Source organism: Capsicum annuum, unplaced genomic scaffold (assembly GCF_002878395.1).
Source record: "Capsicum annuum cultivar UCD-10X-F1 unplaced genomic scaffold, UCD10Xv1.1 ctg81950, whole genome shotgun sequence".
Taxonomy (NCBI): domain Eukaryota; kingdom Viridiplantae; phylum Streptophyta; class Magnoliopsida; order Solanales; family Solanaceae; genus Capsicum; species Capsicum annuum.
In genome coordinates this window covers 215519-232679 of record NW_025892707.1, presented here as the reverse complement: position 1 = coordinate 232679, position 17161 = coordinate 215519, and the positions used below count along the sequence as shown (strand labels likewise).

General features: G+C 36.0%; 1 protein-coding gene across 1 annotated transcript; it reads left to right on the top strand.

The window, feature by feature from the left end:
* Window positions 1–297: 297 nt before the first annotated feature.
* LOC124895417 lies at window positions 298–966 on the top strand. The gene has a single exon (XM_047405850.1). The coding sequence runs from the start codon at window positions 298–300 to the stop codon at window positions 964–966; it is 669 nt and encodes a 222-aa protein (XP_047261806.1).
* Window positions 967–17161: the final 16195 nt, after the last annotated feature.

Sequence of the window (17161 nt, the reverse complement as noted above, 5' to 3'; positions counted from 1 at the left end):
AGGAAAGGAGGTAATTTTTGTTGTGGTGGACCGACTTAGCAAAGCTGCACACTTCATGGCCCTCAAACATCCGTATACTGTATTGGATGTTACTCAAGTTTTTGTGACACCGTCTTTAGGTTATATGGGATGCCTAAAACTATTGTGTCAGACAGGGATTTAGTCTTTACTAGCAGGTTTTGGAAGGAGTTGTTTAGTCTGCAAAAGGTTTCTCTTCTTACCTCAACAGCTTACCATCCTCAGACTGATGGACAGACTGAGGTTGTTAATAGGTGTCTTGAGTGATACTTGAGGTGCATGACCTTTGAGAAGCCCAAGCAACGGCCTCAGTGGTTACCTCTAGCTGAATGGTGGTACAATACTACCTACCATACTGTGACTCATCTCACTCCTTACGAAGTGGTTTATGGACAAAAACCACCTCCCTTATTGCCATACATGCCTTTTGATTCAGCACTTGAGACCGTGGACAGAAGTTTGCAAGACAGAGAGGCTACTTTAAGGGCTTTGAAGTCTCATCTGGAGATAGCTCAAGGTAGAATGAAGGTCCAAGTTGACAGGAGAAGAACTGATAGGACTTATGCAGTATGTGATCAGGTTTACGTCAAGTTGCAACCTTATCAACAAATATCTCTTAAGGACCATTCTTTTCAAAAGTTGTCTGAAAATTTTTATGGTCCTTTCAGCATTATTGCCAAGGTGGGACTTATTGTATATACTTTAGCTCTACCCCCTCACCAAAATATCCATCCCACCTTCCACATCTCTCAACTTAAGAAGAGAATTGGTGATTATGTAGCTGCTGTTCAATTGCTGGTGGTTCATACTAAGTCTGGTTATGTGATTCTGGCTACTAAGACTATTTTAGAGAGGCGAATGGCCCCAAAACGGGGTACTGCAGTGACTCAAGTATTGGTGAAATGGTTTAACGCGCCTGTGGAGGATAGCACATGGGAGGATCTCTAAGCTTTTCAGCTGAAGTTTCTAGATTTTTCGACTTTATCCTTGAGGACAAGGATAATTTCAAGCGGAGGGTATTGTTATGTTCCAATTTAAATAGTTTTCTGTTTTAGCATTTTGTTAAATACATTTTAGTTCAATTAGTTTAGTTGGAATTAGGCGGCAAAATAAGAAGCTTCTAGTAGAATTCTGTTACAACTGTTAAGTGTGCACTGTTTCCACTGTTTTAGGAAACAGTTATAACAGATTCGTAACAGATTTTCCCGCCAATTTCTCAATAGAGATTCAGTTCCTATATTAGCTTGTAATAGTTGAGATTAACAGAACTTTTTGGGAGAATTGAAAGTCAAGTAAAGTAAATTTCCTTTGTTCCTCTCTTGAAGGTGTTTGTTCAGGAATTATTCCTTAGAACACTTTTTCTTTTTCTGTTTACACTTCCCCAATAAATTGGGGTTATATCATTCCCATACTCCAAAATGGTATTCATAATTATTGTCAAAGGCTTATTTTCAGCTGATACAAATATAATTATCTCATCTATATAGGATAAGTGGTTTGAATCTAAAATCCACTTATCCATTCCATAACCTCTAAAAAAGGTATCTTCAAATAGAGCATTCAGAGCCCTAGAAAAGACTTTCACAACAAGAATGAATAAAGCTAGGGATAGGGGACCTCATGGTTCACTCCTCTAGTTGAATGAAATAAATGATAGGGTTTAATTAAGTAACATGTAATAAAAATTGTTAACCAGTATTCTCTAAATCTTATAAAAAAAATTCTTTGAACCTCATCTTCCTTAAAACAAAAATCTGAAACATTCAAGACATTTTATCATAAGCTTTGGATATATCCAACTTAATGATAGCATTTACAGACTTTCTCCTGAGACTAATACCAATAATTATTTCTTGTGCATGCAACACCATTACAAAACTAGATTGGTTTTTGAAAATTAGTGAATGAAGCATAGTTTTCAACATGTCACGAACCACTTTAGATATAACTTTGTTCAAAAATCTAATAATGTTGATAGGTATTATCTTAGAGAAATTACTCAACACCTCCTTCTTTGGCAAGAAAATTAGATTTGTTGTGGCACCTCAAGTTTTTGAGGTTTAGACCCTCCAAGAGTTAAATAATTGAATTAGCCAGGTTTATGAAATAATGTCAACACTGCCAGTAATAACAGTCTAAGGAATGACTTGTTAGGAGACAGAATGAGTTGTGATGAGGACTCATTGCCTTGGCAGTGTGTTTTTGTCACTTGGAAATGAGTCTAGAGTACGGCTCATTATGAGACACAACAAGTCATTAGGAGGGACTCGTTGTCACAATAAAAAGTTACTCGAGCATTCAATCCCTGACCATGAGGTTCATCATGATTAGTGATATTAGGAAACTAGTCGTGATGACTTAATCATTGTCATAATAGTGATGAAACAGATTTTTGATCCTCAGGTAATAGTTCCAGGCCATGACTTGTGGTCAGGCCACATGAGTTGTTACCCAAGTCATAACGATTATTTTTATTTTTCCTGCACGTTTTAGTTAGGGACTTTTTTGGTTTTTTTCTCCCTTTACACTTTTCCCATGACTTAAAACACTCTAATGACCCCTCTAACATCAATTATAAAAAATCATACATCACTTTTTCCTCTTTATCTCTCAATGCAAGAGACACTAAGGTTTTACAACGGATTCAACATTTAGACTCCAAACTTTGGATTCCTATTAATTTCTTGGGTATTTCAGGCATGTCTCACATCCTTAAATTTGTATTTTATATGATGGCATAAATTGATTCAACATTCATATAATTTAATTATTGGGTTTGAAATTGAGTTTAGGGCTTTTGATTGGTTTCTACTTGAATTTTTTCCCCATTATTTAAATACGCTAGTCATGCTTTGATTAATAGTTTTTAGAGCTTAATGGATGTATTATTAGAGGGATTGGAATGGGGAACATGGGTTTTCCTAATGTGATGATTTTTGGGCTTGGTAATGGCATTAACCTCAACCTACCTTCATAACTTTAGTTTTAAATATGGAATTTGCATAACTTAAATTGCTTTTGGAACCTTGCATTGAATTAAATGATAATGGATAGTGAAAAGTGGTTTTGGAATGCCTCGGTGGCAATGGTTTGGACTTTAAATGGAACCTGGGAGTCTAATGGTTAATTGGAATGGTTTGGCATAACTACATAAGCTTGCAAACATGTTGGTATGACAATTCCATATTGGCAAATGCCTTAATGAATGACTCTTGGGTTAATGGCTGGGTTTATATGCAAACTGTGTAATTTGGGCTTAAAGTGAATTATGAATCTTACTGTGAAGGTGTAGCCTGGGGGTCCTAACACTGGAAACCATGTTTGCTGGTATGGGGGTCTATATGATCTTGTGCTTGGTGCACATATTAGATTTTTAATGGCCATCGCCTTGGTATCTTTAGCCTTTCCTAGATTTCCTTAATTCGTGTGGCTAACACGTATTGGGGCCTTTTCACCAAGGAGAGCTAAGCCCATATAGCCAGTGGGTGCCTTTAAGATTGGAGCGAGATACATAGTTCAGGTTAATGGTTTAAACTCTCATGATTTATAACCCTTGTCCTTATCCTAGCATCTTATATATAATTGTTGTGCATGTGGTTTTGACTGGTTTTGGCAATGGCATTATTTTTTCACTTTTCCTGAGTTACATACCAGTGTTTACCCTATTGATCGTCCTTAGACACTACATCATTTCATGATGTAGGGCTCAAGGGTTTTTCTATTTCTCCTATGCAGCGTTAGATGGTGTGGTTTGTCAGTTGATTTTCTGTGAAGAGACGAGCCTTCATCTTTCAGAAAGCTTTGTTATTTCATTAGGTTTCTTTTCAAATTTTGAGAATTGTGATTTTTTTTATCATGGTCAAGGGGTTGTCTCGACCTAATTTGATATTCTATTTTTAGAGGCTGTTGTAGACAAGTGTGGAATGGTTGTTGGTTTTGACTCCTAGTTCTGATTTGGTTTATCTATTCTTCTTATCATCATATTTGGTTACATTCCACTGTATTCTTTTATCGTGTTATGGATGTTAGGCTATGGGGGTGGTCTCTGGCTTATGGTGTGCTTGAGATATCTGTCACAACTAGGCCCTTCTTTGGGTCTGGGTTGTGACATTAATGTGTGTGATGGATTTTGGTAATGTATTATCTTCATAGAAAGATTTCACCACCAAGAATACATCTTTGCCTACAATTTCCCAACAAGTTTGGTAAAAACAACCTTTCAACCCATCAATCCTGCTAGAGATATCTTCTTATCATTCAAACACAACTTTTTTAACCCCTCCTTTAGTTGGAATAATACTCAACATATTGTTGTCTTCCTAAAAAACCATGCATGGTACATGATTCAACAATTAATATCTTCTGATCCCCCTTCACTTGTGAACTATTTTTGAAAAAAAGTTAATGCATTATCTGCTAGTTGATCTTCCCCTTCTATCTAATTGCTATGTAGTTTTTTTATCTCTGAATCTGTAGATTTTACCTTCTCCCATTCACTAGGTTGTGAAAAATTCTAGTATTTTTATCTTCTTCAGAAAACTAAAAGATGCCTGCCTTTTTCTCCAAAATTCTTATTCACAGTAGAGGTATTACTTTATTGTAGCCTGGGCATGTTGAAATACCATTCTACTAGTTGATGTAGGGAATTCCTCAAAAATTTCTCTTTAAGTCTAACAACCTCCTCTATAATAATAAGTTTCTTAAAGTATCACCAAAAATCTCTCTATTCGACTTAAATAGAGCTAGTTTAAATTTTTTCATCTTTTGTTTCATGTTTAGGAACGCATCATTGTCTTTATCTGAAAACCAATCACCTCTAACCAAATCCAAAAATGTTGACTGTTCAATCTAGAACTTCAAAAATTTAAATGGTTTGGCAAATTAAAGGGAAGTCCCTACAAGATAATAGGAGCATGATCAGACTATGCTCTTGATTAGTGTTTGACTGCTAATGCCCAACTAGTTCATCAACTACTGATTTATAACCATCAATCACACCTTATCAGCTCTGCCATTCCACTAAGTAAACGAACTATCTTTGAAGCAGATTTTAAAAAGTTCACAAGGATTAATTCAAAAAGAAAAATCTATACACTCTAGGAGGTGAATAGGAAGATCCCCAATCTTTTCTTCTTAATTCATTACCATATTAAAATCTCCCCCTAAATCTAAGTTTCTTTCATATTATTGGATAATCAGTACAAACTATTCCATAGCTGCAACCTTTTTAATGCATTATACTTTATATGAATAAGTGTAGAAACCATGGATCTTCCTAACTCACGAAAAAGAAGTTTGATGGTAATTTATTGAGCTGTATTATTTAATGCCTCCATTTTAATAGCTTCATCAACAAAGAACCAAATTTTACCATTCATATTGTGGTTTGCCTTAATCTCTTTTAGTATTTTTGAATGTGTTTGGAATCTTGGAAAGGTTCTATTAGTGTAATCATACAAAATTTGTGATGTCTATACAACATTTTTACCCTATGGATGGCCTATTGAGTATTTACAGACATAATGCTCTAAAAGGTTGTCTTGGTCATTTAAACACTGGTTTACTTACACCCCTCTTTGGAAAAAATCTAGTAGGTTAAGTTTTTCTAGATTTCTATTTTTTGTTTATTTTAGCTTGTGATGTAGCAGACAGAATAGGCTCTTTTGTAATTTGCTCCATATTAAGGATATTGAAATTTTCCTCTAATTCTTGTTTGGGACTATGACACCCCACTGTATTCATTGTGATATCATCCTTCTAAGTGCAAATATGTGATACTATATCATGAAGTGCATTGATTAGTGAGCTTTCCTTGTATACATCACTATTATCCTGATGGATCCACCACTAAGGATAATTCTTTTATCCAAGTATCGTGTTGATTAGGTGGATATGAAAAATTGCTTCATTATTTTCATCCTAATTTAAAACTTTTTCAAGGATTATACTTTGATTGAGGTTGTATACCTCCTCCTCTTTTTTGTATCTTTGAAAGAAGAGGAATTAATAAGATCTCCAGTAATCTCATACCCATATCCACTCTTTTATTCCACATTAATAGGGACCTTCTTATTCTAGTTTACCTTTTCTTAATTGCCTTCTTTCACTTTAGCATCCCCCACTCTATCTCCCCAACTTATTTGTTTCTAGAATTAGCATCCAATTTTGGAATGTTGACAGCTAGAGGGAATTTTTGTTGGAAAGAGTTCTCAACCCATTCTTTAGTATTCTTTGAATTCTATATGTTTTCTAAAATCTCCAAGTTGCCATGTTTCTCTATAGCTTTCCCTAAATCATCATTTTTAATACTATCTTTAAGTGTGCTACTACTGCTTTCTATTATTGTTGACTCCTCTTGTTGCCCTGAACTTGTGGTCTGCTTTTCTAGTGCTTTAACTTCTCATTTTCCAAGTTATCTTATTTTTTTCATTCTTCTCAAGTGCTACATATTTGTTTAGCGTGTTAATATTGCCGGATGCTTATTCTATGTGTTGACACCAAATTTTGATTCGGCATTTTCAAAATAAACACTATTATTCTCCTTATGTGTTAAAGGGCATGAAGTTCAATTATAACATGTTCTTGTTCATTTTATCAATTTATTATTATTAATTAATTTTTAAATTATCATTGATATTTGCATGGTCTTTCTATATGCAAATGTTGTTTTAATTTTGTTAATTTGCTATTTTGGTCTTCAACTGAGATCACATTCTTATCTGGTATTTAAATATATTTTAATCATGGTCCGTTAATTCATAAAAGTGGGAGAAGATAATTTTTACACAGGTAAGTCAAATATTCATAGTTTTGTATAAGATCAAATAATCATAGTTTCGAATGACTCATGATTTTGGATTACCCATAGTTTTCCCAAAATTATGGTATTAAGCACACTATTTTGCTCTTGAGTGGTTTATTATGTTTATAAAACTAGTCCACCCTCTTCACAATTAATGGTGGTGAAAATTTCCAAAAGTGGAAAGCCCCTAAAAAGAAAACTTTTCCTTTTTTTACTCTAAACCGCTGCAACCTATCCTTTCCCTTTTTTCTCCCTGTCTCTGTCTATATATTGTCCCGACGAGCCAACCACTCCCGTTCAAACCAATCAGTTGTCCACGACTAGTTGATCTACTTTTATTTTCTTTTTGATTAAGGTTCTACCATTAAATGTAATCTTCGAAGCTCATTTAACAACTCGGTCAATGATGCCATCCACAAAATGGTCAAAGGTTTGAACTCCGACAAACAACTCCAAATATGAGCACAATAAAAAAAATCCCAACCACTATTGTTTCCAACAATGACCAGTCAAGTAGCTTCCTTACTCACGTCCAAATTTCCCTCCATTTAAGCCTAATTGTCAACAATGCCACTACAACACCAACAAGCTCTAACTAAATTGTGATGAACAACACCACAACAACGATGAACTAGACCTCCACCATCTCCACCTGTCAACGGTGACAACCAACAACCTCTGTCAAACTATTAGTTCCAACCAACAACATTGGGAAACACCACCCAGATCAGATCTTGTTAAAGACAAATTTGTTCCAATGAATGTTCGTCTTTACTGATAAAAATCATGATTTGGCTATGACTCTTCTACTTTGTTTTGCAATTATTTTTATTTTTAATGTTCTTATGTTTATCATTATCATTGTTCTTTGTTGTTGTTGTTGAACAAACTTATTTTTTTTTTTGGTAATAAATATAAATATCACCTTACCAACAAAATCAAATACACTTAAGCAACACTCAGTTGCTAATGCCACCAACCAAGATGGGTACAATACAAACTAAGTCTTAAGTTAGTAACTAATTACATAGTCTCTCAACAAAACTCACACATTTCCATGCATATTTTGAGCCTGCTAGCATAGACACTCTCTCCCTAATCTCTGATTACATTTGTTGGACTAGGAACTCAACATATACATGATAACTCTTGAAAATTTTCCAATTCCTGGATAACCATATATTATGAATCATAGCTCCATAGGATGCAACCATAATTTCCTTTTACTTTTTTCCACTTCTTCCTCTTATCATTAGGATGGTGGTCTATACCTCCTGGAGTTGGATATTCACTCCTAACTAGCTAATAAGTTGTACCCACACAGTTTTTACAACTCTGTAGATTGTAAACAATGTATGACATATTCCATATGCATTTGATTACACAAGACATAATCATTAGCATCACATTGCCATCCAAAACTCAACATTCTTTCTTTGACAAGTAACTTACCCTGCATTGCAAGCCACAGAAGAAACCTGTGTTTTGGAATCACCACCTACTCTAGACCATTTTATGCCCTCTCTATGTAGGTCATTGATCTAAGATAGCATAATAGCTCTTAAAAATAGAGTACAGACCTGACTCTATAGGTTGATATCTATTATAGCAATACTATTCCTGCATCCTAGTTTTGATTTTATGGAGTTATTTCCAGTACCATCTGCAATCCCAGAGAGGTGTATGAGCCTAAACATCTTCTCCATCTATATACTATGAACTCACAATATATCTTTTCTCTGGTGCATCCACCATATCAGTTTACTAACAACAACAATATTTCATATTTTGTAGCTTTTGATGTTCATACCACCTTGTCCCTTTGAGATACATACACCAACCACTTTACCAAAGAAACCTTCTTCTTGTCATAAGTTCTCCCCACAAGAACCTTCTACACTGTGCTTATACTAATTTGACCACACTTTGAGGAAGGATTAGTGCAGAACCCCAAAAGTTCTGCAAAGCAAATATCACAGAGTTCACTATTTGGAATCTAACAACATAGGATAGATGCTCTTTTAGTAAATCTTAATATTTTCTCATCATCATTACTATTTTGGTTTTACTTATTGTTCAATGTTGTTTTGATATTTTTTTCCTAATTTATCTTTTATTTTTTTGATTAAGTAGCTCCAGCAGCTTAAATTACTAATTTTTAATTAATATGGATTAAAATTGATTTAAAATATCTTTTTTGTTCCTTCTTATTGATGAATTGGATGTTCTATTTTTTCTACATTCAACTATTGAATAGATTTTATGATTTTGCTATTGTTCACTACCTTAAAATGTTATTGCTCTTTTATTATGTTGTTAATCCTATTTAAACGAATATAATGCTTGAGTAATGATAAAATTTCTCCATCAAATTTTGAGGCCTCCTCACTATAAAAGATGAATTTTATTTTAAGTTTAATTATTTTATATATATACTAGGCCGATGAAAAAACTTCCATCGATTTTCAAGGTCTCCTATATATATAATATGGGTTTTACTTTTGTTTATTATTTATTCTATTTATTAATTTTATGTAATGATAGGCAAATTATCACAACCCGAGACTATTCCCTAGTTGTAACATGATGCTTTAGGCCATAAGTGACCCCAAACTAACCCATGAACTGGTATAGCTGTAAGGTACTGAAAGTAAATAACAAAATACTATGCAGAATTAATCAAATAAACAACCTAATATCAATTCAATAACAAAGGCGTCTGAAACCTTGTACTGAAAACATAGCTAACCGTCAAATTGTCTGAAAGCCTTTAAACATGTCGAGTTATTGGGACAGGTCCCTAATTAACTCTGGTTGCTGAAATAAACATAAATTGAAATACTGGAAAGTAGGATAAGTAGTACAACTAGTACTTGACTAATGAGGACTCACCAAAAGCTGCAGTAGGGTGACACACTGGTTGTCCAAGTACGATTGGGAAACTGGGTTTCCAAACCTATGTTATAAGATAACACATCACAAAAGAGTGTATGCGATCAGTACTTTAAATGTACTAGTACATGAGATAGGGGAAACTGAAATACATATAAGTATTGAGAATGAATACATAAATATGTATGTAAAACGAATGCAAGACCAAGCATAAACATATACTGAAATAATTTGTAAAAGCCGAGTAACTGAATAACTGATAATCTGAACACTTGGTCATGCAAACCTAAACTTGTATAGACTAAATATTGAACTGAGACTATGGCAGTTGACTACAACCGACATGACCCAATCTATGTAAATTGGAGTCCAACCTGTAACCCCAGTTAGATGGGTGCTGGTACCTTGCCAAGGGTATCAACACTTGCTGGCATGAATCCACTAATCTGATGTCCCAAAGGACGAGGGGTGTCATACCACTACTGGAGGACGAACCATCATAATCTATGATGGATTTGTAGGTATGGAACTTAGATACTGCTACTAACGACTCATGCCCAACTGACGGGGGAGCCGTCGTCCCTGCGTTCGCTTGGCGCTAAGTGTTACTCCCAGCTAAATGGCACTGGTATTATTAGTCATTCAACATGATTTGGTACTGATAGTGCCCATTATGAAAAATACTTTGAAATTAATGACGCAAGCACTATCTAATGCAGAATTTAACAATCCATGGTAGAGGAAAAATCATATTTAACACTCATTAATTCAACAATAAAGCATGGAGTAGACATTTGCATTATCAAACATATGAAAACACCATTATTATCTGGGAATATATTTTCACGGTTTAGAATAAAAATGATTGCTGGAAAATTTATAAAATCATAGTCTTAATGAAATTTCACCAATTTGGGGAAAAGGGTTTATAAGTGGAAATAGAAAGTTCTTGGGACTCAGTGGGAGGAAGGGATCCGTTGATGAATATCCCACATATCTGAAGTAAATGCTTGGATGAAATCCTTGGGATTGATCTTATTCTTTGAGAGCCCTATCTTTCTCTTGAGGGAGGAAAAAACCCGCTCTCTTGATGCTTGAGTGAAATTGATAATTATGTCATGAATTTAGGGCTTTGGGTATTTAATACTACCCCTTGAAAAGCCAAAATGACATGAGTTTGGATTTTAAGGGAGTGGGAAAAGACATAAATGTCTCACTCATCACTAGACCATATGACTCGTATGGTCTAGTCATGACCAACACTGAACAGCAAGGGCTTGGACAATGGACAACATAGAATTGGACCATAACCACTTGTCACATGATCATACGACTCGTGAGGAGTCTCTTGTAACCAGGAAAGAACTTGCTCCATAGCATACTTTTCAACTCACGACTAGGATCTCTAAACCCATAACCACACCATACAACTCGTATGGTGAGTCATCAATAAAATAGTAAGCTCAAGGCTCGAGGAAATTTCAAGGGCCAAAGCCAGGGGCATTTCGGTCTCTCTCCTTAGAATCATTCATCCTCGAATGATGGGACAAGGCATTGACTAGCACGATTAAACTTCAAACATCTCTACTCTTACCTTTCAAACAGAAAATAAAACACCAAGGAATTTACAAGCTATCTTTAACAAAGACAGAAAACCAAGATGTTAAGAACAACACATACCTTATGCACAAAGTTTTGATATCGGGAATAAGGACGAATACTTGGACTTCATGTCCTTCTCGGCTTTCTAAGTAGCTTCCTTGAACTTTTGGTTTCTCCCTAAAACCTTTATCAAAGCCAATCCAAAATCCTCACTGAGACCTACTCATAAGATAGGGAGTCTGAAGTACCCACCTCCTCCAAAGCAACAACCATCGAAGGATCGCCTGTGCACTATCTCCATATCAAAATATGGAACACTGGGTGAATAGAGCTCAAACTAGAAGGCAACTCCAACTCATACACAACATTGCCAACCCTTCTTAAAACCAAGTATGGGATGACATACGGAGAACTGAGCTTCGCTTTATTCCTAAACCGCATCACTCCCTTCATGGGAGATACCTTCAAGAATACCCTATCACAAACCTCAAACTTTAACTTCCTACACCTCAGAACCATGTAGGAATTTTGGCGACTTGGGCAACTTTAAGCCTATCCTGAATCACCTTCACCTTATCCATGGGATGGTGAACCAAATCCGAGCCAAACATCTTCGCCTCACCAACCTCGAGCCACCCAATAGGAGACCTACACCTTATACTATACAAGGACTCAAACAGAGCCATCCCAATTCTAGAGTAGTAGCTGTTATTATACACAAACTCTATTAGAGGTAAATGATCAACCCAACTACCACCATAGATAATCACGCAATCTTGAAGCTTATCTTCCAAAATCAAAATAGTCCTTTCAGGTTGCCCATCCAACTGTGGGTGAAAATTTGTACTAAGGCTCACTTTAGTCCCCAAACCATGCTGAAAAAAATGCCAGAAATGCAACAAGAACTGAGTACCACGATCCAAAATAATTGAGACAGGCACACCATGCAACTTTACAACTTCCTGAGGGAACAACTTCACATAATCCTTGGCAGAATAAGTAGTCCTCACTAGAAAGAAGTGGACGGAATTAGTCATCCTATCGACGATGACCTAAATGGAGTCACACTAATTCCATGACTGTAGAAGGCCGGTAACAAAATCCATATTAATTAGCTCCCACTTCCACACTGGCAATTTAATTTCTTAGAGTAGCCTACTGGGCCTCATGTGCTCCACCTTCACTTGCTGACACACCATACACTTAGCCACAAAGTTGGAAATATCCCATTACATGCTAGTCCACCAATACATATTCTTAAGATCATGATATATCTTTGTTGAACCGGGATGAACCGTATATCGTGATTCATGGGCCTTGACAAAAATCCTCCCTCATAATCTATCAATATCGGGAACATATAATCTCTCTTGGTACCTTAAGATACCATTACCACCGATCTCAAAGGCCATCACCTTCTACTTACCCACATCATCCTTGATCTTCATATAGAGGGGATCTAATACCTACTTCACCTTAATTTTAGCACCAAGAGATGATTGCATCACCTGTTTCACAAAATCAACACCCTCCTCAGAGTCCAAGAGATGAACTCCAAGGTTATCCAAAAAGTGAATGTCCTTCACTAATTCCCACTTATCCTTATCCACACGTGATAAGATCCCTATGGACAACCTGCTAAGAGCATCAATAACCACGTTATCTTTAACTGGGTGTTAGTGAGGACTCATATCATAGTCCTTCAGTAACTCAAGCCACCTCCTTTGCCTAAGATTAAGATCTTTCTAAGTAAACACATACTGCAGGCTCTTATGATCAGAAAAGATATAAACAAGGACCCCATACAGATAGTGACACTAAATATTTAGTGTGAGTACCATAGCTAATAATTCCAAGTCATGAGTTGGATAGTTCTTCTCATAAACCTTTAACTGTCTAGAGGCATAAGCAACCACCTTACCATGCTACATCAACACACAACCTAAACCAACTCGGGACACATCATAATAGATGAAAAAAACCCTTGGTACCCTCAGGTAGAGTTAAGATTGGAGCTGAAATCAACTTATCTTTTAGCTTCTTAAAGATACCCTAGATCACAAGAACTTTACCTTATTCTGACTCAATTTGGTCAGTGGAGCAGCAATAGAAGAAAAACTCTCCACGAACCTCCTATAATAACCAACTAAACCCAAGAAACTCTAAATATCGAATAAATTCGTGCATATAAACCACTTCTTAACCATAACAACTTTCTAAGGATCCACTATAATCCCCTTACTAGATATAATATGACTTAGATAAGTTACGATATTCAACCAGAATTCACATTTAGAGAACTTAGCATACAACTGATGATCTTTCAAGCTCTACAACATAAGCCAGAGGTGGTAGGCATGATCCTCCTTATTCTTAGAGTACACAAAAAATATCATCAACGAAGACAATCACAAATAAATCTAGGAACTGATGAAAAACCCTATTCATCAAGTCCATGAATGCCGCAGGGGTATTGGTCAACCTAAAACACATGATCAAGAACTCAAAATACCCATACCGGGTATGAAAAGCTATCTTAGGGATATCGACCTTCCTAATCTGTAACCGATGATACCTAGATAAAAGATCAATCTTCGATAAAAATTTGGCACCCCGAAGCTCATCAAAGAGATCATCGATTCTCGGAAGGGTATATTTATTCTTTACTGTCACCCTATTCAATTACTGGTAATAAATACACATCCGAAAGGATTCATCCTTTTTACACACGAACAATACTGGTACACCCCATGAGGACACACTAGGATAGATGAAACCCTTGTCTAAGAGGTCTCTCAATTGCTCTTTGTGTTTTTTTAACTCGACTAAAGTCATTTTATATAGGGGAATAGAAATAGGATGAATTTCCAAAACAAGATCAATACCAAAATAATTCTCCCTATCGGGAGAGGCACCAGGTAGGCCATCAGGGAAGACTTCTAGAAACTCATTACCACAAGAACAAAATGTAAGGAAAGATCCTCCAAGTTTGAATCTTTAACCTGGACCAGATGATAGATACAACCTTTGAAAATTAACTTTTAGGCTCTAAGATATGATATGAAACTTCTTTTAGGAACTAGAGAATTTCCCTCCCATACAAAAATTAGCTCATTAGGGAACTTAAACATGACCTTACGGGTCTGATAATCTAATAAAGCATAGCATGAGTACAACTAATCCATCTACAAAATAACATCAAAGTCAACCATATCTAACTCTATCAAGTCTACCAGAGTTTCTTTAATACCAAAAAACACCATACAACATTTATAGACTCTTCTGACAACCACAGAGTCTCCCACCGAGGTAGAAATAGAAAAAAGGTCTAATAGACTCTAAGGACCGAAGCCAAAATACACAGCCACAAATGGGGTCACATAAGAGAGAGTGGACCCCAGATCAAGTAAATACTACACATCATGAGAAAAGATTTTCAACATATCAATAACAATATCCGAAGACACTTCAGACTCCTGATGAGTAGTGAGAGCATAAAGATGATTTCGATTAGTGCCAGAGCAAGAAGTGGAACCCTTTGGTGCAAGAGCTGAAGAAGAGGCAACAAGAAACTTGTTTACCTTAAAAACAACTCTAGAGGGACTGTTTGTTACATATGTCCAATCTGACCTCACATAAAACATCAATTCATCTACTTCTCGCATTGACCACAGAATTTGTAGGAAAGGTAGGATGGTGCTGACTGGGCCCCACTGGCTTAAGATTAGACACCCTGTGCCCTATAAACATCACTACCCTAAAAATTTCGATCACCAAAAGGATTTGGGTAGGGAGCACTAGCAGTCAAATAGGAGTTAGGACTCCCCCAACTCTTTTTCTTAGACCACTTTCCACTTTGTTGTTGGCCTCCACCCTATTTTGAATACCAATATTTCTTACTCTGGCTTTCACCAATCTCATCCTACTTTTTTTTCTCATCTTCAACCTATTGCATATAGATGACCAATCAAGAGATGTCTATGTCTTTGTTCAACAAGGAAGCCTTACTCTCAAGAATCAACTTAACTTTCTTATTTGGGCCCTCATATTAGATTCCAATTCAGGAGCATACCAAGACAACTAATGGAATTTCAAAGCAAACTCTTTGACTTGCATTCTTCCTTGCTTCAAGTTAATAAATTCCTCTGTTTTGCCTTATTCAACTCCCGAGAAAAGAAGCAATCAAAAAATACACTAGAAAAATCATCCCATAGGGCAGAACTAGCATCTTTGCCTCTCAAATATTCCCACTCTTCATACCACTAGTACGTCACATCCTTTAATTGGTAGGTAGATAACTCTACACCTTCAACCTCTAAAGCATACATAACCCGAAATATCTTCTCCATCCCATCAATAAAACTTTAAGGATCCTCCTCAACCTTGGTACTAGTAAATATTAGAGGATGCAACCTCATAAATTGGAAAACTTTAGTGGCCTCAGATGAACCCATAGCAACACCAGCAGAACCTGACTGTTGTGACTGAGATGTCACCAACTGTGTCAATAGGTTAATGGAGCAACATAACTTAGCATTCTCATGGCCCAATAACACATCCCGCTTCAATTAAAACATTCATTTCACATACACAACCATTAATCTAATTACTTACCAAAGGCATCCCGTTGGTATCATCATACCAACCCCACTTGCAAGCATACAACATGCCATAACCATTAATAATCAATTTGGGACTCGAACCCATTGTCTAAACAAAGACATCAATTCAATTCAAAATTTAGGGACTCAAAACCATTTAGTAATTCAAACCAATTTATGTCCAACAAGGCTTTTATAAAACCATTTACATTATTAGATCAATGCCTTAGTTTAAAACACAATTCAACATGTGACAAGATCATTCTCATTGGAAATTTCATAAACAGGTTGAAGGCATACCATTATTAAACCATTATTCAAGCCAAAAACCATCAAGTTAGGGTTAACCATGACCACTTAGTCCAAATCACAATTCCTAAGAACCCATATGTCCAAAACCTTTATTAAAATTTGCATAAACACAATTTAAATTATGAGGAATCAATGTTCAACAATTTGCAACCAAACCCTCAACCATGGTTTTCAAAACCACCATTTGTGACTCATGAACAATGTTTTAATCATATGATTTTTGTGAACTAACAATGAAGGAAGAGTCACATGCCTGAGTTATGAAGATTCATAGATAGATTTTGATCTTTAAGCCCTTTGATGACCACTTTAAGGAAGCCCTAGCTCAATCTTTCTTTAGAAGATTTAGAGAGTGTTTAGAGAAAATTTGGTCTTCTAAAGTATATATTGAATAGAAAAAAGTGTTATAAGACGTGGGTACTAAGGGATTAGGGTGGGAAATATCCAAAATACCCTCAGCTTAAAAGTTGTAAAAATTTTACAGGTGGATACAAGTCAAGCCATTGAGTCGTCAACACATCATACGACTCTTACCATTGAGTCATCACTAAGATAGAGAATTAGACACCACATACTATCTAACTTATGACTCCCTAGTCCTACTCGTCACTAGACCATATGACTCGTATGATCTAGTTGTGACCAATACAGAACATCAAGGGCTTGGACACTGGACAACATATGACTGGACCCTAACTAATCATTACATGATCATACAATTTATTAGGAGTCTCTCATAACCCGGACAGAACTTGGCCCATAGTATACTGATCAACTCATGACTAGGGTCCCTAGACCCGTAAGCACACTATACAACTTGTATGGTGAGTCGTCAACAAAATAGTAAGCTCAAGGCTCAAGAAAATTTCAAGGGCCAAAGCCTTGGGCGTTTCAAGAAAGCTTCAGAATTCTCTAGTATGTAAAAACTTAAAAA